Below are 23,429 nucleotides of genomic sequence, written 5' to 3'. Positions count from 1 at the left end.
TTGACAATAAGAAATATTTCACAACGTAGGATCCTATGTCAAACTATGATCATAAAGCAGCTCATAAAACTATTAAAATGTTTTGCAAAAAAGTCCATTTGTGCACGTGTGGATGGGTGGATAGATAACTAACATAAACTGATAACATCATCACTTCTTTTCAGATCAACATAATAATGAACAATGCTAATTAGACAGGCCCAGTGAACGTTGCTGGTGAACATTTGTCATATTTCTTTTTGAAGCTCAGATTATGACTACAACCTTGAAAGCTTGTGTGAATGGGTCTATTGTTCTAGTTGAGCAGTATCGTGTCTTTGCCATTGATTATGAACAGAGCTCTTACAAAGACGTAACCAGCAGAGAATGAAGGAATGAAGGAAAATGCATTTTAGAACATGTCCTTCCGAATTTTCTTATTTTTTATTTTGTATAAGATGTACAATGCATGATTAAGGAATTATGTACATGTACATATTTACAGAAATATATGCATGCATTAATATGGAATAATTAAAATAATGTTTTGATTCCTCAAAAGCTACTCCATATTTAAAGTAGGGGTATTTCTATCTTTGCAAACATAAATAAACAAATACACATCTTCTGAAGTTGTGCTCTAAATTACATCTTGAAAAGTAAAAAAATGTAAACATTTATTGTTATTTAAATTGGCCTTTATAAACACTCAAGCAATATTTTATTTTGTACAGTTTTATGTTTTCTCGTAAAAAGAAATCCCATTCTCTGTACACAACTTCACATGAAATTTCTTCACTTTAAATCTTATTTTACACAGTTCAAATGTTCCAGTCAGATGGCTTTCTATTGCTTATACCACAGGAAGGCCACGTTAAAATATGTACAGTATGTACAGGCACAAACTATATTACCATGTAATACAGTCACACATTCAAACGCATGGGACCCTAAGTCAGTGGGCATACAATACAGTATAATCCTACTGACTAACAGTCTCAACAGTAGACACATGCGGTAACAAATATCATACCCTACAGCCTGGCTCAGAACTTAGTTTCCGGGGGCATATCTTCTCTGCCTTCTCTGTCTTCTCTGTCTATTTCTCTGCTTACGGATGGGAATGTTTTTTCTGTGTTGGACTGTTCACGCCTCTTCTGAACACTGTGTCGGACTCCATAGCCAAAATAGATGATGAACCCTGGTGAGAGTGACGGAGAGAGATAGAGAGAGAGAGGGGGGAAAGGGAGAGAGGGAGGGAGATCATGACAAAGAGAAAAGACAGTCAGAATTCACTCATCCCAATCGTGTCCTCCTGCTATCACTCCGAACATAGTGTGATAAACGAGTCTTACCCACTAACATCCAGACACCATATCGGAGCCAGGTGTCTGGTCCAAGCTGCACCATCAGGTAGACGTTGATGAACAGACTCAAAACAGGCAGGACCGGAATAAACGGCACCTAATCGACAAGGGTGGCAGTTGGGAACAAGTTTTAAGCCTGATTTCACCTTTTACCTCGATCTAGTTTCCTCCAGCCTCAACGCTGGTAACGTTGCCTCACCATGAAAGAGGCCCTCTTAGGGTTCTGTGGTTGTGTCCAGATGACCACCACTGTGACCACCAGCGCAGCGACCAGTATGGAGACACACACTAGACTCCACGCATGTTGCTCCTGCAGAGCGTACATGGCTTGGGCAAGGATCACACAGAGCCCAATCACACACACAACTGGAGAGAGAGAGAGAGAGGGAGAGCATCCACAACGGATTAAAACATGAATGCAACCCTGGGTGAGAAGAAGCCAGAGAGATGGGTAGTGTGAGTCTGGACGACTTACTGGAAAACACTGTTAACATGGTAACTCTGTTTGAGGTTTTGGAGTTGGGATAGGAGGGAGTCTTTATGCATCCACATTTGGTCGATGTTTCGACCATTATTTCTTCTGAGGCATCCGACTCGTCTTCCTGGTATCTTCATCGTTTGAAATGGCAAGAAGAAAGGGTGTTGAATAGCAGTATTGAAAAGCAGTGAAGCAGTATCTCAGTATCAAAAAGCCTACTATAGCCTACTATACTGAGACGGTTGGAGCAGAGCCATGCATACCTGAGTATTAGAATGCATATAGCCACGAGGGTGTACGCAAAAAGGGTTCCAATGGACATCATATCCACCAGGGCCTTCAGGTCAAACAGCAGCGCCATGAAGGCTGAACGGAAGACGAAAGCCACATCAAAGTTACAACAGAAGAACCGGATACTCAGGTTCGAGCCGCAATCTTTGAGGGCACTGAAGGTGGTACCTGCCACGACTCCAGAAGACAGTGTAGCCACAACGGGACTCCCCCTGCTGCTGACCTTGCTCAGGGATTTGAAGAGCAGGCCATCTCGGGCCATTGCGAAGAGCACCCGGGGCATTGGGAACATGGATCCCAGCAGACTGGGGAGAGGCAAACACAGAAATCCTGGTTAGAAAAAATGCCATCTTACCTAATTGGGGTAAGGGACACAGAAACTATGTTAAGAATCTCAATACAAGCATGTCCACCATGTTTAGCTCTCGTAGCTTAACGACATTACAAGACGAAAACGGTCCTTAAAACCTTTTTATGAAAATATAGCAATCATGACCTCAGCTGTTCATCAAATCATATGATAATTACTTTAAACATGAGTCCATTTCCAGTGCAAGAAACCGTGTTTCACGTGCAACAAATAAATATATGATGACATGAACCCGGCATCACGGTAACTGCCGTTCCACCTGAACGGCAGTTACCGTTTCAGAAGGGCAGTTACCATTTCAGAACGGCAGTTACCGTTTCAGAACGGCAGTTACCGTTCTTGAACAGCATAGGCCATGGTATGTCAGTGGTCGCGGTGGCACATGCCACAGGCCAATAAACGATCCCGGCCCTACTGCACAAAAAGGTGTAACCGCCATTTTCTCCTGGTGTCTTCTCACCTTGTAGACAGGGCACAGAGTGAACCAACCGCCACTACGTATTTGGCAGGAGCCCAGCCAATGTACTCAAAAGCCACCGGTAGCGGGCTTTGGAGATCGAGCAGGTAGTAGGGCATCATGAGCGTGAGCGAAGCCGACACGGCAAAGTAAGCCAGGAAGCAGATCAGCAGTGAAGCCACGATGCCGATGGGGATGGACTTCTGAGGGTTTTTCACCTCCTCACCTGAGAGGAAACAAAGATACACAGATGTAATTTCATGAGAGGGATGTGAGACGTTCACAAACGATGTTCCACGTTAGTTAATAAGACACTACGACCACAACAAGGTAGCAGTTTTTCCCAGAGATGGTTTCAAATCAACACTCTTTACTAAAAGCAGGACACTAAACTGCTGCTGCTTTAATTTTAATATCTATCTAAATCTAAGTTCAAACGGTTAACGGTTGTTCTTTTATCTAAATATCCCTGGCAGTTATGTTGTTTTACCCTGGTAAGGAAAGTCTATCATTTACTACACGTCAATAATTTACTACAAAATAGTCATTGGACATATCATTAGGTGCACCATCATCAATATCTACCTAAACGCATAATGAAATTCATCCCAACGGATGAAGTAAATATAATTTGCTTGGCTACTCTAAAGTCAAAGATATTCTCATACTTGTGGTTGCGATACAATCGAATCCAACGAAAGCGTAGAAACAAGTAGCAGCTCCGGCCAGTGTTCCTTCAAAACCATAAGGGAAGAAACCCCCAGTTCCGAAATCACTTGTTGTAAGGTTGGCTGTGGGGGTAAGGTTTCTGTAAAAGAGTGAAGAGAGTGTTAGATACCACGTTATCTACAATAGCCAGGTAATTGAAAGCAGAAAACATACAGAGATCAGAAGGACCTCCCGACTTGTATGAACATGATTATTATTAATATTATTATTAAAAACGTAGGCATTACGAAGATATGTCCGATCTGTTCAGCAGGGTATCGATGGTGATGTGCCAGTTGGCGATATCTCCCTTAATGCAGCCGGCCACCACCACGAACAGCAGCACCACAATGTTGACGGCTGTGAAGACCTTGTTAATCGTTGTTGACTCCTTCACCCCAAACGCCAGAAGGCCTTCACAGGGATAACACAAGGGAAGGGGCCATATATATCAGGGTCTCCGTCTTAATTAATGTAACTTGTGTAAATTGTCACGATATTGGATGGAGGGATCCCTCTGTTGTGTTCCTTCTCAACATTTCTTCCCTTTGGGTTTAGGGATTTTTCACTTCAAGCTTAGGTTAAAGGGCTGTCATTGGATGTCGTCGCGTTAAGCCCATTTGAGACTGTTACAAGGTTTACATAAATAGAATAGGCTTGAATGTGCAAATGTGTCAGTACCTGCCAATAGCAAAATAAGACCAGCAGCAAAGAAGTCTGGGTAAGGGGCCAGGCCAGGTGCGTTCATGGAGGTGTGTTTTCCAAAAAAGTCTGCCATGACGCCTCCTACGAGTTCATCAAAGGTGCCACTCCATGCCCGAGCAACGCTTGAGGTCCCTGGGGAGATAGGAAGAAAAGGATGCAATAAAGCCATCAGCCTGACTCACCATACTGAGTACAGCCATAAACAGCCAAACAGATTGCTGGTAATTCATCCCTGAGACCATTAAGACTTTATGGCTTTTGTAATAAGAAAGCATTTTACCGTGCTTCAAATGCAATACCGGATCGCATTTGAAGCATGGCAAAGTATATCAAGAATGATGGCACGGGACTTTTGGTCTCTTTTTTTTCCCTTGACAGCGTTTTTTCTTCCGACATCGGCATCTTCAGCAGGTGAAAGGTTACAGGATGCAGTAGTCTGGTGTTGATCATTAAGAGAGTGAAAGAGTTTTCTCTTTGAAGTTGATACCATACGATGACCATGGTGGTAGCTGGAAGATCTCAGTGTATAAACCATACTACTTTTCTATTCTCAGAGACGAAGCCAAGCACAAACCATCTCCCACAAGGTAAACATTGAAACTATAGGCAAACAATATAATTATCACCTCAGATAACAACAGTAACAATAGCAGACAAAGAATCAATACTCAAGTTGATCCTGCTTTGCCATAGTTCCCTCCCTTTGAGACCAAACACCCTTCGGATCATTCTTGCCTATGACGTAGGAGAGCAGCAGATTCCACCCGGTGATGAAGGCCAGGAGCTCCCCGACGGTGACGTAGCTGTACAGGTAGGCTGAGCCTGTTTTGGGAACCCTGGATCCGAACTCAGCGTAGCACAGCCCGGCGAAGACGGACGCCACGGCGGCGATGAAGAAGGAGATGATGATGCTGGGTCCGGCCGTGGCTCTGGCCACCTCACCGGAGAGGACGTAGACGCCGGCTCCCAGGGTGCTGCCCACCCCCAGGGCCACCAGGTCCAGCGTGGTCAGGCATCGGACAAACGTGGACTCCTCTCCCTCGGGCTCCAGGGGCTTCCGCCGGGACAGGCTGACTATGAAGGACTTGATCCCACTGCACGACATGCTTCCTCTGGGGTCCAGGTGTCAGGAGCCTGCTTTCCAATGGTCCAGTTGAAAACAGACCTTGAGGTGGGAGGGCCGCGTTGGTCTGAGTGAGTGAGGGGGAAGGCGAAGGAGAAAGATTCGAGGAGGATGAGTGAATAATTGTCAGATCTGACCCGAGCATAATTATTCATTTTGTTTGTTTAAATCAGTTTTCTTAATTTACTGGAAATAAAGTCGGTAGCCTTACAGGGATTCATTTTTAACTTCTTCATGTATTATTTGAGAATAACCTAACCAAAAGAACAACAATAACAACAACAACTACAAAAGGATTTGTTTTGTTTTACATAACATTAGCGACAACAAAGATTAGACCACACACAAACCCACAGGATGTCTTTATGGTCCCTTATATCAGTGTTTTGTCCTGCTTGTCTAATACTTCTAACAAAAACGGATAACCTTGGACGCTTTACATGATCCCAACGCTAAGTCCACCGTGGGTTTGAAACACAATCAGAAACAAAGATTAGAGAGAGACACAAAGTCTTACCTTTTCTGGTTCACCTGCTGCCACGGAGGTGCACTCGGAAGAGACAATTGATAGCATATGTTATTCAGCTAATTCACATTATTCTTTTATACAAGCCCTATTTATCACCCTTCTGATACGGTAGTGCTGATGCGTGTCGTTTTGGAGGACGCCCATGATCTGGCAGAAACGCCCTGCTCTGTGCATGCCCCCATCCCTCATAGTCCAACATGGGTAATTATTGCCTCTGTGAAAAAGCAAATTTTTTTCAGCTTTCAGAATGCATCAGTCTCACATTCATTAAAGATTTTGGGCCAACCTCACATGGGCCGAGGCCCGTGGCTCTCGGTTCTAAGGAGGTTGATCTCTGAAGATGAGCATGAGCATGTCAAATGAATCCCCATTCATTCGACATGCTGAACATTCACAATGTTCACGTTCCACAAAATCGAGATTTGTCATCATGACGAATTGCTTTAATAAGGTGTAGGCATAGGCTCTGGTTATCTTTCTATGATTATGCTTCCAGAGATTAATTAAAGGAAAAACATGTACAACTCAGCTTTTTTTTCATAATTATTAATATGAATGATGTGAAGTCACGGTAATAAGGATGTGTTATTTATATTCTCCCCAAACAATTGTTGCTCAAAGCAGTAATTACAGCTGTGGAGACCTGCTATGCTATGGCTTCCCTGTGCAGCTGTACACAGACCCTCTTCCTTTCCTTTCCGGAGTACTGCCCCCCAACAAGGCCCCTACGAGTTAATGAATCCAGGAGGACAAAGCTGCCTTCATGGCGTGCATATGCACACAATCACATGCATGCATACTTTTAGTGAGGTCGCCCCCCCCCCCCCCCCCCCCCTCGCCCCCCTGCCTCTCAGCTTCCCATCAGGTGATCTGAGCTGACCTAATCCCTCCTGGCATTCCCCTCAGCGGGGCCCAGCCCGTACGGAGGTTACCTGCTTAGAGAATACGGACGGAGCACCTTTGACCAGAGCTATGTCTTTAACGCTAACTTATCTCTCTGGTGGATCTTCCGGAGATACAGCCCACGTGGGTATTAAGTGAGTGAGTCATGAAGACCTGCATCCACTGCACGTGCACCGCGGGTTTAATCACCTTTTGTGTGGAGAATAATACATGCACAGGGTGATAAGCGCCACAATAAAGCTCAGGTAATAAGGCTGCAGCCAGGAACATGGCTGTGCACATCCCCCTCGCCTGCCAGCAACACACGCACGCACACACACACACACACACACACACACACACACACACACACACACGCACACACGTACACACACACACACACACACACACACACACACACACACACACACACACACACACACACACACACACACACACACACACACACACACACACACACACAATTATTATTAGTCGAATATTAGCGAGCCTATATAATGAGTTGGCTCTTTCTGATGTTCTACAATGAAGTATGACAGGGATCCATCTCAGACATCAACCGCTATGCTTTCCCCATGGCTGGAGTATTTGTTGAGGAGTGCAACAAGCCGTGGTATAATTTATCATTGGTGGTTTAGCTAGTTAACTAGTGGCTACATGAGTCGCCATCAGCAATGTGGAATATAAAAGTTTCTTCTTTTGGCTTTCAAGTCATATGCAGGGTGAGTAATTAATCTTGTCATGGTAGGGTGAATGAAAAAGAAATACTACTACTCATAAATATTTAAATAATAATAATAATCGTGATCAGCAAACAAACAACAGCAACAAACAACAACCATAAGCCAGAGTATACCCAAGGAATAGGGTTAAACCAGAGGTAAATTTTCAAACCAAAGTAATTTCATACACTGCAATTTTAAATATGAATCACCCTACCAGGCAGTGTTGTCAGAGGAAAGTGAGAGTTGAAAAATATCCGCTCTGTATATTGTGATGGGGAGAAACATGAATTTTACAGCGATATATACAAGGCTGGCCTCTGCGACACACCCCCTCAAATTAGTTACAAAGTCGCCTTTCTTGGCCTGGTCTGGTTGGGATCATAATGTGGTCATTATGGCCGGCCCGGGGCACAGGGTGTGAGAATAGTGCATAGGCAATCTTGTTTACAATGTAAAAAATGCTTTTGTAGTCCAAGTGATTGTTTGACCCTGATTGCATATTTTGCTTTTGTAATTCATTAATGTCTTAAGTCTGAGGGTGTTATAATGCATATTGTTGACAGTGTTTGTTTAAGTTTTTCTGGGCTGTAATTGTTACATTAATAATTGTAATTACATTTAAATAAATGTAATTCTTATTAAAATTATTATTTTCAAGATTATATTTATATTCTATGGTTACATAGAAAATAAAATATCATAGTAAACTAAATCAAAGAGCAAGTGAACCCAATAAAATGTGATGGCAGACTCAAAACTCTTTCTAAGGTTTTAAGACTCAATACTCCTAACCCTAACTCCTAACCCAGAAAATTATATTTGATATTTACCTCACCGTCATTGCCACTATTATGTATTGTCACTGATGTGTACATTTCTGTCTCTGCCACATTGTGGCCAACATGTATTGTATTATATGTCCTGCATTTGTGTCCTCTGCTTTGCCAGCTAGCTTTCAGGAATTGATCCTCGGGGCTGATTTTTATATGAGGTGCACTTCCATTTCCGACCACAAGAGGTCAACATAGTACAGTACAACATCACTCCCCTACTAAAATCTAAAGCACACCGAGTCGCAACGACGCACAACGTCGTGTCGCTGTGATGCGAAAGCTGGGGTCGAGGAGGTGAGAGTCTCGACCTCCATATGTGGTGCTTTGCTTCTGCTGGAGGGCTGGCCGACATGCAAGCCATACTTCTGCAAAGTGTAGCAGGCTGGTGTGATCTCTCAAGACGTCAAGCTTGAGTATTCACCTAACGGGAACAGTTATCTATGCCATAGCATTGGCGCATAGCACATGATAGCAGGGGTATTTCCTTGCGTTTAGACCTCTCTGTTGGTTTTCCCCTCCAACCCCCAACGCTTTTAGGGTGGTCTTAAATTCCGCACGTTCTTACTGGAACACGCGTCCAGGCCGGGACAGAAATAGACTATGGCCCTCAAGTATGTTACACCCCTGGTATCCCACTTCCACTCTCTTTCATGTGAACATGTTATAGACCACCTAGGACACGTGTTATCTCATGCGTATATATAATATAAAAGGTATGAGGTCAAATTGCAAATAAGATTTCTGTTTAAATTATATCTAATACAAATTATATATTATTTTATACTGTGTCAAATATGAATTAAAAACATTCCATTAATGACTGTTAGGATATTATTCGGCTTAGAATCGATCAATAAGAGGGACAAACAGTGTCTAATTGCATCATGTTGCCGCGTAAAAACTGACATTTGTGGTCATTGCTCCGCAGGCAATCGTTTTAAAGTTCATCAGAAGTTTGCTCCCGGAATCAAAACCCTGAAACTAAATGCATAAAACAATAACATCCGTAAAACGTACATTCACTACGCTCCCTTTTTAAATCTCTGACGGGATGATTATTGGACAATAATTAAAAAAAAAAGTCAAAGTAATAATTATTTGCCCTCATCCTTGGTTTTGGAAGACAGAAGGCATTGATTGCTGTGAGAGGTCCGCAGCGGGCTGGTTGCGTCACAGCTGACTGCAGGACTGCTGTGCAGGGGGAGCTTGTGGCTGTCTAGTGACACTGCTGTGGGTGACTGGAGACGGAGACCAGCACCGTTACTGCAGACGACAGCACAATTTGCGTTTTTTATGAACAAGGTAAGATGTCTTGCTCGTTGCAGTGGTTCTTGTTTGTCAATGAGTTCAGTGAATTAATTGTATATTTTTTAAACTAAAGCCAGTACCATTAGCAGTTGCCGACATGTCATGAGCTAATGTCCTAATCAACACTTAAACTAATAGTTATTTGGCCTATATTTAGAGATATAACGCATGGATCTTTTTTTTTTTTTTTACTAGCAAGTAAGGTTAATGTTGAAGTCGGTAGCATTAACAGTTGATATCTGGAGATTCCAAAAGTAGCCTACGTTTAAATTTCACTCTAGCCTTAGCTATAGCCATGTACTATAGCCTATGCTTTATCGTACTAAGATAATATTACTTTCCAAAATATAATAGTATCTTAAGTATCAAAAATACAAAGGCATCGCAAAATCGGGCCAAAGTTTGCAGCTCTTGGAGAGTGGCAGCTGAATGGGTGTGGCCCCATTCATACACCCCTTGTGCACAGGACAGATCCTTAAACATATCTTTTTATCACACAGGAATAGGATAGGAAGTTAAATGTTTGTGATTGTGCATTGCAACTGTCTCCATATCTAAAGCAAGGTTGAAGGCCCACAGAAGGAAAATAATGTTGTGAAATGGTGCATTCTAAAGCTAAAAGCCTTTTCTGAGATGTCGGCTTGGTCAAGGAGAGGTCAAAGGGTTATAGCTTTGGTCTCCATATCTCTCCCTAGGTTACTGTTGGGTAAAGGCCAATGATAAACGTCTAAGAAGTAAAAGTAGGCCCACGCCTTGTTTGACCTGGGGAGTGGTATTCAAGAATACATGATAAGCAGAGACTGTAATATCAAACTGCTGTTGTATCATATATGGATAATCAATAGTGTACACTGCAGTGTCCTGTACTGGCCCTCTTTCAAGGACATAGAATTTAGGCTCACACTTTGTTTTACATGAATCCTTATCTTGTATCCATGTTCCTTTAGGTGTTTCGACGGTGACGTTTATTCAAGCTAAACTGCTAGTACCGACGACCAAATATAGCGATGGTAAGTTGGCATACTTTTTCTCTGAAAATATTAGGTCTTTGCGATCATTGCCAAAAAAGGAGCAACATCTCTATGACAGCATGCAGACAACATCATTCTTTGTTCAGTGTGGAGGTAGTGAGTATCCTTGGAAAGCCTGACATGCATTTCCTTTGGGTTGTACTCGTCTGAGTTCATATAGCATTCAGGGTGTCTTGGTTACCTGGGATTGCTGTAGTTGGGGCTAATGGACACTGACTAAGCTATACTGCTGACAGTCTTTAGAAGGTAGTTTTGAGTCAGATCAGACTATGTATGGGCTCAACCATTTAGTTTGGTGATTTGGCCTGTACATGACGTTTCACATTTAGTAACCCCTTATATAGGCAACTTCGGAGCTCGGAGGTATACTAATACTTGATAATAATATCACTTCCTTATTTGACCATAAACAGGAAAGTTTGTTTTATTTCAATAGAAGAAGAGCTCTCCCCAACTGTGAATGAAGAAGTTGAAACTAATGTTGATAGCCCGATGATCACTGGATTGTAAACAGATGTCTGACGGGAATTACGGTACAACTTATGGTATGGTTCATGCATGTTGCTAGGCTCCTGTATTTGTTGTCCTGGTTGCCACCAGGTTAAAGCTTCCCCAGCTGTCATGAAGAGTGATGGTTGCCCTGGTAATGGGGAAGGCCAGGATATGGGCGTGCGCCGAGTGGGAATAGAGAGGACATATTGGCAGCGTGCCGCCATGCAGCAGAAATCCTTAAGCAGCTGTTGCAGTTGAGGGTCTAATGGAGGCTGGGTCCTGTCTCTTTCCCCCAACAATGAGTGTTCTCACAGTTCCTTAGTGTCAAAGTCAAAGGGGTTGTGGAGCAGTGATGATAAAGCGCTATTCTGATATCTTTTTTTTGTTTTGAGAGCTAGCCCTATTTTACAGGTCATTTGACGGAGTCATTAACCTCCAACAAAGAGAGCAAAGGGACATTACCGTAACCTGACTCCCCAATGTCCATCCACGCAGTACACGCACACACACAAACCCCACATAAACACACACACACAGACAACGCATGCACGCACGCCCACGCACACACACACACACACACACACACACACACACACACACACACACACACACACACACACACACACACACACACACACACACACACACACACACACACACACACACACAATATTGGAATTGCACTCGTAAAACAGGTGCCAGTTACAGTTGGGCAGCACTGACTTGGGTCTTGGGCCTCCGTCTCTTCAGACCAGCGGGGGCTTTAATGATGTCATTCACCCCCTTTCACCTCTCCTCTTTAAACACACAGAATACCCCTCATCTAAATTACACTAAGCTAGGGAAATTTGACAAATTCTATCATCATATCATTGTATACAATATATATAATATGTAATGCATGATTTCAAAATCCCATTGGTCAAACTGAGGACCTACAAGTGGATGGCAAGGCTTACCATTGGGATTTAACAAAATCTACTTATTAATTTGATAGATGTACATTGATATAAATGTATATCGATAGTGTAGGCGGGTGAGGAGCAGTTTCAAGACGTGCTCCTTGGCTGTCGATCCCTCTTCTTGCCGAACCAAAGGGTTGGGGCGAGTATTATAATAAAGAGAACGTGAATAACAACAGAACAGAAGCACTCTCTCTTGATAAGGTATATGGCCCTGGCTATGTCCCAGGTGTTGGTTCGTCCCTGTTGAAACTTAACAAATGGCGGAATGTTGTAAATGACACCTCGTATCAGTGTGAGAGGCACTGGCCTGTTCCTTGACTAAGAAATGTGAACACAGAGAGACACTAAAATATAGCAACATTTTAGGAGGAGGCTTCATAGGAATACTGAGTTGATGCCCTCTTGTATTGTATATATAATACTATATATATATGCATATATTTTCATTCCAGTAGCAGTCAGGATGAGGTTTCATATGAATACTAACGTCCTCTTACAGGTGTTCCGAGGCTCAATAACCGAAGCTGCAGACTTCGATGCGACAGCAGATTCAGAAGCGCTGTACAACGCCATGAAAGGCTTCGGTGAGGCGCCCCTTGATTCATGCTTTGTCTAACAAGGGTCAAAACAAACTGTCTTCCTTCGTCTTCTCCATTCTTGTCTCCTAAAGGATCACCAACAGCACCTTCAGACCAGTAGCTAACATTGGAATACATAGTAAGGTCTAATGTGAAGCTAATTGTTGCTAATATATGCCCCTGTGCTCTCTTTAGGCAGCGATAAAGAAGCTATCCTGGAACTGGTCACTTCTAGGAGCAACGCCCAAAGGCAGGAGGTCATCGCAGCATACAAATCCAGCTATGGACAGGTACGTAACTGTCAAAAGACGCCATCTTTCTTTCTCATAGTCAAATATCTAGTCTTATATTTTCACAAAGTAAACACGTAAGCTAAATAAAACTGTGTGAAGTCACACAGTAGGGCTGAGGGCCACGCCTCTCACCATTAAACCTTCATCTCCCCAGGATCTAATAGGTGATCTGAAGTACGAACTGACCGGCAATTTTGAGCGGCTCATCGTGAGTCTGATGAGAACCCCACCACAACATGATGCCAAAGAAATCCACGATGCTGTGCAAGTAAGAAGCTCACTCAATACGCTCTCATAGTCCCCCGTGCCATTGCCCGTCTGTTCGATATCTGTAGTTTTATTCGTGATTGACTTCTGCGATTGAAGGGCGCTGGAACAAATGAGAGATGCCTGATTGAAGTGCTGGCCTCGAGAAACAACCAGCAGATACATGACATGGTCGAGGCGTACAAGGAAGGTGAGACCACCCTTATTTGACATGACTTAAAAAACAGAATCATATTTCATCATCATAAAAAAACACACTACATTGAATAACATACATGTTACATGCATACAATGATGATAATTAAATGATTTCAATGCGTTAACTATGGAGTTTAATTTATTGATTGATTTATTTATGTGGTATTTTGTAATTGCCTTCAATGTCCTATTTCTTTATTCGAGGTGTGCTGTTTGTGGCATCAATGCAAACGATTTACAATTGACTGATGCTACCTTCTCACCTCCAGCTTACGGCAGTGACATGGAAGAGGACGTTGTTCGGGAAACCTCGGGGCACTTTAAGAAGATGCTTGTGGTTTTACTTCAGGTCTGCTCCCCTCTGATAAGCCCTGCGCTCTAGGTGTCTAGAGCTTTAGGTGGTCCATGGCTGTGGCTCTGTGTTGGGGCTGACGGAGGGTCTGTGATTACAGGGGACCAGGGATGAGTCGGGGGTGGTGGATGCAGACCTGGTGGAGCAGGACGCCCAGGTGAGTTAAGAGGACACATCTGAAAGGGCTGAACCTCCTGTTTAGATACTTTCAATATGTGCAGAAGACATGGGCCATACTGCTAACATTCAATATCCAGAACATGCATCCAATACATTGGAAACATCGTGGCAATCAACTAGACAATCTGTGTGCCAAACACGCAAAAATAAATCTGATTAAAGAAATATGTTACGCTGGTAATGTGGCCACACATTTTGGTGGGAAATGAAGAACAAGGACATACTGCCCTGACAGCATTCATTAAGCACTGGTCTTCATTATTTTGGAGTAAAACCATTTAAGTCCAACTGTAAATGCTCAAAAATCAACATCCGTGTTTGCTGTGCCTTGTGTGTTTAGGATCTGTTTGCCGCTGGCGAGGAGCAGTGGGGGACGGATGAGGCCAAATTCATCATGATTCTGGGAAACCGCAGCGTGACCCATCTGAAAATGGGTGAGCTCATCTGTGGGGCAGCGGAGGGGGGAGGGGGGGGATACCAACAGGGTCCTCCTGGCCTCCTGACATGGACCGTAGACCCTTTGCGTCCCTAAGCAGTTACATGTCAGAGGAATTTGAAACAGTCATGTGGCTGGGACTTGGTTTACGCGACTTGTCGCCATCGGAACAATCAAAGCTGTTGTTTAAAGAATACATAATACCAGCCACTCCTCTGCCACTTGCTACTTATGGATGTAATCAATACTTTCTGCAACGTTGCTCTTTTCATTTTTATGGATGATTTCGCAAAAGCTCTTCTGATCGTATCTTTATTTACTGCGTCTGTGTGCTTTATTATTCTCCCCACAGTTTTTGATCAGTACGAGAAGATTGCTGAGAAGAGCATAGAGGACAGCATCAAGAGTGAGCTGTCAGGGGACTTTGAGAGGGTGATGCTGGCCGTGGGTGAGAGTTCACTCTGGTTCAGGTTTTCCTTCCCATCCAACAAGTAGTGCTATTTAGAGTAGTTGGACTAGTAGCAGTAGCCGTAGTAGGGGTAGGGGTAGTGGAAGTGGAAGTAGTAGTAGGGTGCAGAAGTGAAAGTAGCAATATTAATAGCTGGAGCAGCACTGATAGTTGCAGGAGGAGAAGGGGTATCACTAGTAGTAGAAGGTGCAGTAGTGTTAATAGGAGCAGTAGTAGTGATAGTTGCAGCGGGAGGATGAGTAGCAGTAGTCGTATTAGAAGTAGTAGGAGCAGTAGTAGTGATAGTAGTAGGAGGAGGAGGAGGAGGAGGAGGAGGAGGAGGAGGAGGAGGAGGAGCAGTAGTAGTGATAGTAGTAGGAGAAGGAGGAGGAGTAGCAGTAGTTGATGTGATAGGGATCTCCTTTTATTTATTCACACTGGCCTTCTGTGCTTGGTCTCCCACAGTCCATGGCATCCGAAGTGTGTCCATGTTCTTTGCCAGGCGTCTTTACAAGTCCATGAAGGTAAACACCCAGAGTGCAGACAATGCCACATCATGGTTCATTGACGGTGAATGCTTCAGCAACACGACCAACACCAAACCTTGTTGTTTATGAGTGTTTTTATGGAGGTGTTGCTTGGGATTTATTATTGCATTGCTACATGGATTGCATTCATATAGCGCCTTTAAAACCAGTTGTCACTCAAAGGGCTTTACAATTATTGCCTAACGTTCACCCATGCATACACACATTCACGTAGCGACATGGTTGTTAACCGTGCAAGGCAACAGCCAGCTCGCCTGGAGCAGCTAGGGTTGAGTGTCTTGCTCAGGGACACCTCAACACTGAGCCAGGGGGAGCCGGGGACCGAACTAACAACCAGTCAGCCCGCTCTACCACCTGAGCCACAGCCGCCCCTTTATTTAATACATTTTAGCAAGGGCAGCTGGAATATGTCACATGCAGGAATGAGGTTAAAGCCAACACATATAATGTTGACTATGAAGTATCAACTAAGAAATTTAATATATATTTTTTAAGCATGTAAGGGTTGTTCTGGACTTTCTCTCTCTGTTCCAGGACCCCTCTGAATATAAATGTGTTATCTGATACATACAAATGGGGGAATTTAATAATTAAACGTTGCAGCACATCCCTGTTTCGTCTCCCTGCAGGGTCTTGGTACAGCCGACAACACCCTGATCCGCATCATGATCGCTCGCTCCGAAATAGACATGTTGGACATCCGGGAATGTTTCCGTCTCCGATACGAAAAGTCTCTCTATAACATGATTAAGGTTTGGGAAAATAGTGACGGATCAAAACTACATTTTTGCATGTCAAATATGTTTCAATTGAATTGTACTGAATGTGTCATGTGATTTGTATTATCATCTCAGGAGGACACTTCAGGGGACTACAAAAGGACGCTTCTCCAACTTTGTGGCGGAGATGATGAGTAAGTTATTATCATGGACTCTAGTGGCCACACAGTGGCACTAAAACCCCACTTATCACTCATTGTAGCACGTCAGAAAATTCACTTTAATATAGACAGCCTCTCTTCCAAAAGTGGGAGGAATACTTCTTGGACTTTATAGCTGGACTGTAAAACATAGCCTAGCTTGTTGTACCAATTCAATGCCATGCTAATTAAATGTGACAAGATGTGACAACATTCACTCCTTTTGAGTGTGCTGGCTGCGTTTAGGGTGGGAATTTGACGTTTGCTATCACATTGGTCTTTGCAGCTTAGCTGGAGAGTTCTTCCCAGAAGCGGCTCAGATAGCTTACAAGATGTGGGAACAAAGTGCTATGACCAAAGTAAAGGTGTGCCCTGTCCCCCTCCCTCTTTAGACGTGTCATTGAGCTTGGCTTGGCAACGACATGCATGTTGTTTTTTGCTGTTCCTGCCAAAATGATCTGCAGCGCAGGCTACCTACGCGTGCAGTGGCCCAAAATGTTTGGTAGCAGCAGCATTGTTGTGTGAGCACAACAAACATCTTTGTCTCAGTGTTGAAGGCCTCCGAACGCTGTTCACCTCACAGAGCGAAACCCGCATATTTGACTCTTGCCACCTTCTCGTAACAAACCCACGCAGCAAATGTCACTCGGATGAGATCGCAGCATTTTGATTAACAAACAGCGTTCTCTACTAACTGCTTCTAATAAACACAGATGCTCATTGTTGTGCTGACGGAGTCCTGGCCTTGAAAACCCCACAAGTAGCAATTTGTTAAGAGTCGAGAAGACGAAAAATGTTTGAGGTTTTTCTGCTGTTGCGAAACATGAAACCATCGCTAATACTTATAACGGTTTTAATTTTTTTCGTTGTGGTAATGCTTTCAAGGCCACGAGCTCACCCATGTATTTTTGCAGATCTTTGCATGTGCAATTCTCTCTACACTTCTAACTAACTATTAAGTAACTAACGATTAGTGATGTCATGGGAAATCAGCTTTGCTCTGCTTTAAGGCTGCACATGTTGTCTGTCTCTGCCATTTTGAATTCTGATCATTTTTCTTCTCCTCCTCAAGCTAAGGCCCACCCTTTTGCCCGCAGTAGATTTTGATCCCGCGGCTGATGCACAGGCCCTGAGGAAAGCCATGAAAGGATTTGGTATGCAACAGCAGCAGAACATAACTCTTTGCATAATATTATATATTATTTTTCCAACACGTGTTAATCAATTTGATGCCTTCTGTGTGAATAGGAACGGACGAAGACGTCATCATTGATATTATTGCACGTAGAAGCAATGCCCAAAGACAAGAGATCCGGCAGACCTTCAAATCTCTACTGGGGAGGGTGAGGAATAAGTGTGATCAGTCAAGACCAGGGTTCATAGGATCAGGTTGTTATCGTTCATTGTTATGTGCGCTCCTGTTGTTACTGTAGTCCTTCTCTCTCTATAGGACTTGATGAAGGACCTCAAGTCTGAGCTGTCCAAGAACCTTGAGAGGCTGGTCATCGGACTCATGCTGACGCCCGCAGAGTTTGACGCCAAAATGATGAGGAAGGCCATCGAGGTACTGAGACCTGCAACAAAATGTCAGAAGCAGCAACAGTAGACATTTATTTCATAGGGTTGTTCCGTTTTGTGGAAATGGGTCAACTGTCATGTCAGCTACCCACAGGGCAGGCCGTCAGATGCGGTGTGCAGTCTGGTTAGATGCGTATGGTATGAGCGCCTGTGTTTGAGATCTTTGGGGGTTTTACAGATCTGCCCTTTAGTTTTTAGCCACGCTGTTCAATTAAGTTTGTAAGGCTTCCTGATCATTTAACATTTCTAAATGCACTCGAATAATGGATTTACGCTAGTACGTTGTTTTAGTGTGAGGGATCATTGATATTTTTTTTAGTATGAAAAATTGGCATGCATTTTTGGAAACATTTATTATTTACAAAATAATACAATTATTTCTGTTCATAGGCCTATCCATAAATATAAAAATAATATAATTAGTTTGATCTTATGCAAAACATATCCAAATCATATACAATTACAATCATATTTATGTACGCATTTATCCAATGCGACTTACATCGGTTAATTCACACACCAACGGCAGAGTCAACCATGGCGACAGCCAGCTCGTCAGGAGCAGTTAGGGTTAAGTGTCCTGCTCAGGGACACATCAACACTCAGCTAGGCGGAGCCGGGGATCGAACTAGCAACCTTTCGGTTACAAACTCCCTACCGCCTGAGCTAAGCTGACCAACACATGTCTCCTCATCCTTTTCCCCAGGGCGTTGGAACAGACGAGCATGCTCTTATTGAGATCCTGGTCACCAGGAGTAACGAGGGGATCCAGGCCATGAACGCTGCCTACAGTAGTGGTGAGCTCCCAGGGCTTCCTCACAGACACACACACACACATGAGGTCATCCCTACGTCCCATAATCCCTACAGCTGATCATGGGGGTGGTGTATTGCAGCCTATAAGAAGAGTTTGGAGGGAGACATCCAGTCGGACACCAGTGGCCATTTCTGCCGCATCCTTACTTCTTTGGTGCAGGTAAAGAAACGCGTCTTTGGTCCGAGAACGGCTCTCATTTCATTTCTTTAATTGCATGTTGCTTTTGAAAATCTTCGAAATGATCCACATGATGTTGTTGTGTCCAGGGAGGGAGAGAGGAGGGCGAGGCGGACTTAGAGAGAGCGGATGCCGATGCTCAGGTCAGCTGGATGACTATTGGTTCAATGCCCTTTCAGTACAGCTGTGCATGTCAAATTAATTATGATAGAGTGTGCTCAAGATGTATATATTTCATCCATTTATATTTTTCGGTGGTACTGTTGTACTGTTTTGGAAATATTTCCCACTGGGCTCAATAAGATACTCTGCATCTTACCAGTTGCCTCCATAGTTTTTTTAAAGGTAGAAGAATAATACTCCTATTCGTCGCTATGCTTTAACTCGACAGGAACTTGCAGACGCGTGTAACGCAGAGTCTGATGACATGGAAATGAAGTTCCAGACCATTCTGTGCACCAGGAGTTTCCCTCATCTCAGGAGAGGTGAGTAGCAGCAACCTCACTACCCCCCACCTGGTCCTTATTCCTCATCCTAAAACCTCACCCGTAAAAACACAGATCATATCGGTATATATACTAACCTGGGACTCTGAGGCCCTCTCCCGACGGCAGGTGGCCGCAGAATCAGTGTCCTCATCTTCTCCACTTCTCCCTTGTTATCCTTTTTAATTATTTTATTTTCCTTCGAAAATAAAGTACCATAAAAAGGACACGTAAAAGAGGGAGAACAGTCAGCCAGCGCCCCAAGGGTCACAGACTCTCAAAAAGATTGCACAATAACCTAACCTGTCACAAAAGCCAAGTCAAATAAGCAATTTGATAAGAGCCTTCACTATGTGCAGTGTTCCAGGAGTTTGTCCGATTCACCAATAAGGACATCGAACAGATCATCAAGAAGGAAATGTCTGGCGATGTGAAGAATGCCTTTTATGCCATAGGTAAGGAATGATTAAAGAAAGGCTGGCCGTATATGATTCTCTTAATATTGTATTGCGTGGTGTAAAGCTACACAACGCTAACTCTCCGCTCTTCCTGTCACAACCTGTTTCCTCTGCAGTCTGTAGTGTCAAAAACCAGCCGTCCTACTTTGCTGATCGTTTGTACAAGGCCATGAAGGTGAATTATTTTATACGGCTGATTTTGACCACCGTGCACTAGAGAAAGTAATACACACAAAGACAATTTCACAGCGTTGCACATGCATACAACCCTTTATCTAATTACATTTTTCGGTTCCTTAGCACTAGCCTATGTTTCATTGACTTTAAATGAATGTCCTTGAATTGAATGACCTGACTTGAAGTGTCTTTAAAACCGTTAATCTCATAGCATAATTGCCCAAGTCATATTTTCCTAATACCTATTCCTAAATTAAAAAGATGACTTGTGATGAGGCAGATAGTGATTATGTTATGTAACAAGCTCCGTGATTGGCTTAGGATATAGCCAATGAGGCACAGTGAATCAGCAGCGTTAGGAGAGTGGAGTTAGGTTAGATATCACAATTTGGCAAAATAAGACTAATTATGCTATGAGGCTGACGAAATGTGATTCCAGCCTAGAGCTCTCTAAATAGCCTTTTGTGTTGAAAGGTGCGACATGAGTCAAAAGGCCTGGCGGAGACTTGGTAATACAGCATCGTTGATACGTTTGGGTTTCATCCGCAGGGCCTTGGCACAGACGATCGAGCCCTGATCCGCATCCTGGTGTCTCGTAGTGAGGTGGACCTCTTTAACATTCGCAAAGAGTTCAAGGAAACTCAGGATGAGTCCCTGCATGATTTCATCCAGGTAGAAACCATGGTTGTAAGTTCCACATTTAGTCCATTAACCCTCTCTGTGTGGATTGCAGTGTTTCCGTCTGCATATGAATGATATCTCGTTATGGGAACTTCTTGCTCTGTGCGTGTTGGTTTTTCATTTGTTAAGCAGTTGTTTTCCAACCAGGGGTCATGGTTACAGATTAGGCCCAGATAGGTGTCTGGAAGGTCATCAATGCCCTTTTCCGATGGTATTTTAGAACAATGCATTTTATTATAAAGGCCTTTAATTATAATTATAGGCCTTTATAGGCTTAACGGTAAAATAATTATTTATTTACGTATTCAAAACCGAGCCATTTTCATCATCCCTAACAATTGCTGAGACCTACGTCATAGATTATGAGGAACCCGTGGCGGTAGAGACAGAGTTCCTGTTATGACGATAACCAAATGTTTATTAGATTTTTGGTTAATCATAGCTGGCTATGCGACAATATGAATATGTTTGAGAACTTCTGTTGTAAACGATAGACGCTGCATGTATATCACGCAGCTCACCACACGGTTAGTGTGCGGGCAGTAAACATCTGTTTAGGAATTTCCCTTCTGTGCTTGACTTCCTCTATCCGGTAGTCATTGGTTACCTCCCATCTAGACAGGAAGTGCCCAATGGCAGCACAGTATTAACTTGCAGTTGAAAGCACCCTGAAAACGGTGTGCTATTATATATTTAGTGTAATTTATCAACCGCAAGTCATGTATTAATTAATAAATAATAAATAGCTAGCATCATAGACGATGTCTTCCAGTAGAAAACAAAAATTGCAAATAAGTTGCTCTGCAAACATTTGTATATATTGCCCTTATCCCAGCCAATTTAGTATGAGTAATTTACTATTAGTTAAAGTAATTTTATGTTGATTTAAGGATGGAAGGGATTAAAGAGCTGTCACTATGTCTGTCACTAACCCCGTGTTTTTCTGAATGTTTGTCAGTGTAATGTTGTATTGGAGTCCTTTCCCAATTTAAAAATGGTTATATTTATATCGCTATATTCTGTTGCTCTATTGCCTTATTCATAATATTTGAATAGTACAGCCAAACTAATCCAGAAAATGTTTTTCAATAATTGAAAAACATTTACAAAGAATAATTATATATACCGAAGGTAAATTCATAGTATATCTTTCCATTTATTTACCATTTCATGGTTAGCCAGGACAATACATCCCATCTATTTGACCCATGTTAAAGAGTATCAAATCCAAAACATCCTCACAGGGCCCTAAAAATGTCTCCAAATAAATCATAAAATGTCCCTGTGATTCAATGTCTCTTTTGTTATTTCCTCCTCTTCCTCTTCCTGTTGCCAGGGGGATACGTCAGGCGACTACCGTAAGACCCTGCTGTTGCTCTGTGGAGGAGAGGACTGAGGCCATTGGACTCCCCTCAGAGGCCCCAGGAAGAGCTTCCTGTTGTTATTTGCCTTAGACCCTTGCTGCCTCACTTCTGCCACTCTTCTGCCAATCGCTCTGGTGAATGACCGTATTCCAGGGTGTTCTGCTAGCCTATAAACTATCAATGTTCCTTTAGGACACGCCTTTTTTTTTCATGCAATTCAAATTTGTATTTGTAATAAAATCCCCCAAAATATGGCACTGTTGAAGATATGCTTGGCTAAATGTGATTTAGAAATCTATTGGACGTAAGAAAACGGAGTGAGCATAGCACATGTGTACTGTACCGATTCATTTTAATGTGGACCTGGATTAAAAACATAGTAAAGAATTGTCGTGTTCCCCTTTTTACTAATGTTATTGACAATCTTTGACTATCTCTTCATGTTAGGATCTGATGAGGTCTTTATGATTTTATGATTACAGGGCAAATACAGTTTGGATGTTTTATGTTGCCATGTGCAACATGGAGTGGTATCTTAATCTGTATATGGAAGTAATTAGCCTGGGGTTTTGGCATTTAGATGACGTATAGCTTTACAGATAACCAGTGTGATCCCATTCAAACCTGATTGAAGTCATGTCGAGACAACCTGAGCCAAGCAGACCAGGTGCTGGTTACCGGCTGTCAGTTTATTCCATACATTGTTGCTCTGCGTGGGTGGATGGTTGCTTTTGACATTTAAAGTGTGTTTACACTGCAACGGTAAGCACCTTAGAAGATGCAGATGATCTCACTACATCTGAGGTCTTTGAATTTTTCCGTAACAGAATGGATTATCCACCATATGATGCCCAGTCGCTAGTCAGGTAAAATTATATTAACTGAATGGCATAGCAATATATTTAGTTATGTACAAAAACTAGTCTCTACTTTTCCCTCCATAACCATGCTGTGTATATGGGCTCTGACTCAGGAGGGAACCAGGTCAAATCCAAACGGACCCTGGATGAGACTCTTTGCTTTGCCGATGGTGAAGCTGGCTGTGTCCCATGAGTACCGCCTCTGTTTGGATGGGCTAACGCTGTTGCTATTGAAATTCAGGCAGAATAGAGATGGGAAAACACAAGACCAGGAAACTCCCTGATTTTCTTTTTTGTCCTTCCCATAAAACATTTAAATTTATGATTTTTTTTATAAAAGTTTTCCATT

General features: G+C 42.9%; 2 protein-coding genes across 4 annotated transcripts; one reads left to right on the top strand and one right to left on the bottom strand.

Annotated features, from left to right (window-relative positions):
• Nucleotides 1-469: 469 nt before the first annotated feature.
• On the bottom strand, nt 470-7,973 carry LOC132465889 (cationic amino acid transporter 2-like). The gene is made up of 13 exons (XM_060062776.1): nt 7,850-7,973; nt 5,996-6,028; nt 5,091-5,545; nt 4,332-4,487; nt 3,899-4,064; nt 3,611-3,750; nt 2,946-3,168; nt 2,284-2,420; nt 2,088-2,190; nt 1,822-1,955; nt 1,546-1,712; nt 1,335-1,443; nt 470-1,180 (listed from the first exon to the last, which is right to left on the bottom strand). Exons 3-13 carry the CDS (start codon nt 5,458-5,460, stop codon nt 1,026-1,028), a joined length of 1,860 nt encoding a protein of 619 aa, XP_059918759.1. The 5' UTR covers nt 5,461-5,545; nt 5,996-6,028; nt 7,850-7,973; the 3' UTR covers nt 470-1,025.
• On the top strand, nt 7,456-22,608 carry anxa6 (annexin A6). 3 transcript variants are annotated; one of them, XM_060062772.1, is made up of 26 exons: nt 7,456-7,632; nt 9,592-9,770; nt 10,724-10,786; nt 12,764-12,848; nt 13,038-13,132; nt 13,290-13,403; nt 13,502-13,592; nt 13,870-13,949; nt 14,053-14,109; nt 14,473-14,566; nt 14,921-15,016; nt 15,482-15,540; nt 16,194-16,316; nt 16,419-16,477; nt 16,770-16,842; nt 17,556-17,637; nt 17,732-17,826; nt 17,934-18,047; nt 18,768-18,858; nt 18,958-19,037; nt 19,145-19,198; nt 19,447-19,540; nt 19,900-19,995; nt 20,115-20,173; nt 20,725-20,862; nt 22,193-22,608. In XM_060062772.1, exons 3-26 carry the CDS (start codon nt 10,784-10,786, stop codon nt 22,250-22,252), a joined length of 1,992 nt encoding a protein of 663 aa, XP_059918755.1. In that variant the 5' UTR covers nt 7,456-7,632; nt 9,592-9,770; nt 10,724-10,783; the 3' UTR covers nt 22,253-22,608. The 3 variants fall into 3 exon arrangements, with proteins under 3 accessions (XP_059918755.1, XP_059918756.1, XP_059918754.1); XM_060062773.1 differs by having other exon boundaries at nt 7,458-7,632; nt 16,770-16,848; nt 20,725-20,847; XM_060062771.1 differs by having other exon boundaries at nt 7,459-7,632; nt 16,770-16,848.
• The last annotated feature ends 821 nt before the right edge of the window (nt 22,609-23,429 follow it).

Source organism: Gadus macrocephalus, chromosome 10, assembly GCF_031168955.1.
Source record: "Gadus macrocephalus chromosome 10, ASM3116895v1".
Lineage (NCBI taxonomy): Eukaryota > Metazoa > Chordata > Actinopteri > Gadiformes > Gadidae > Gadus > Gadus macrocephalus.
Note: the sequence above shows the minus strand (reverse complement) of the source record. Positions and strands in the feature narration are given on the sequence as shown.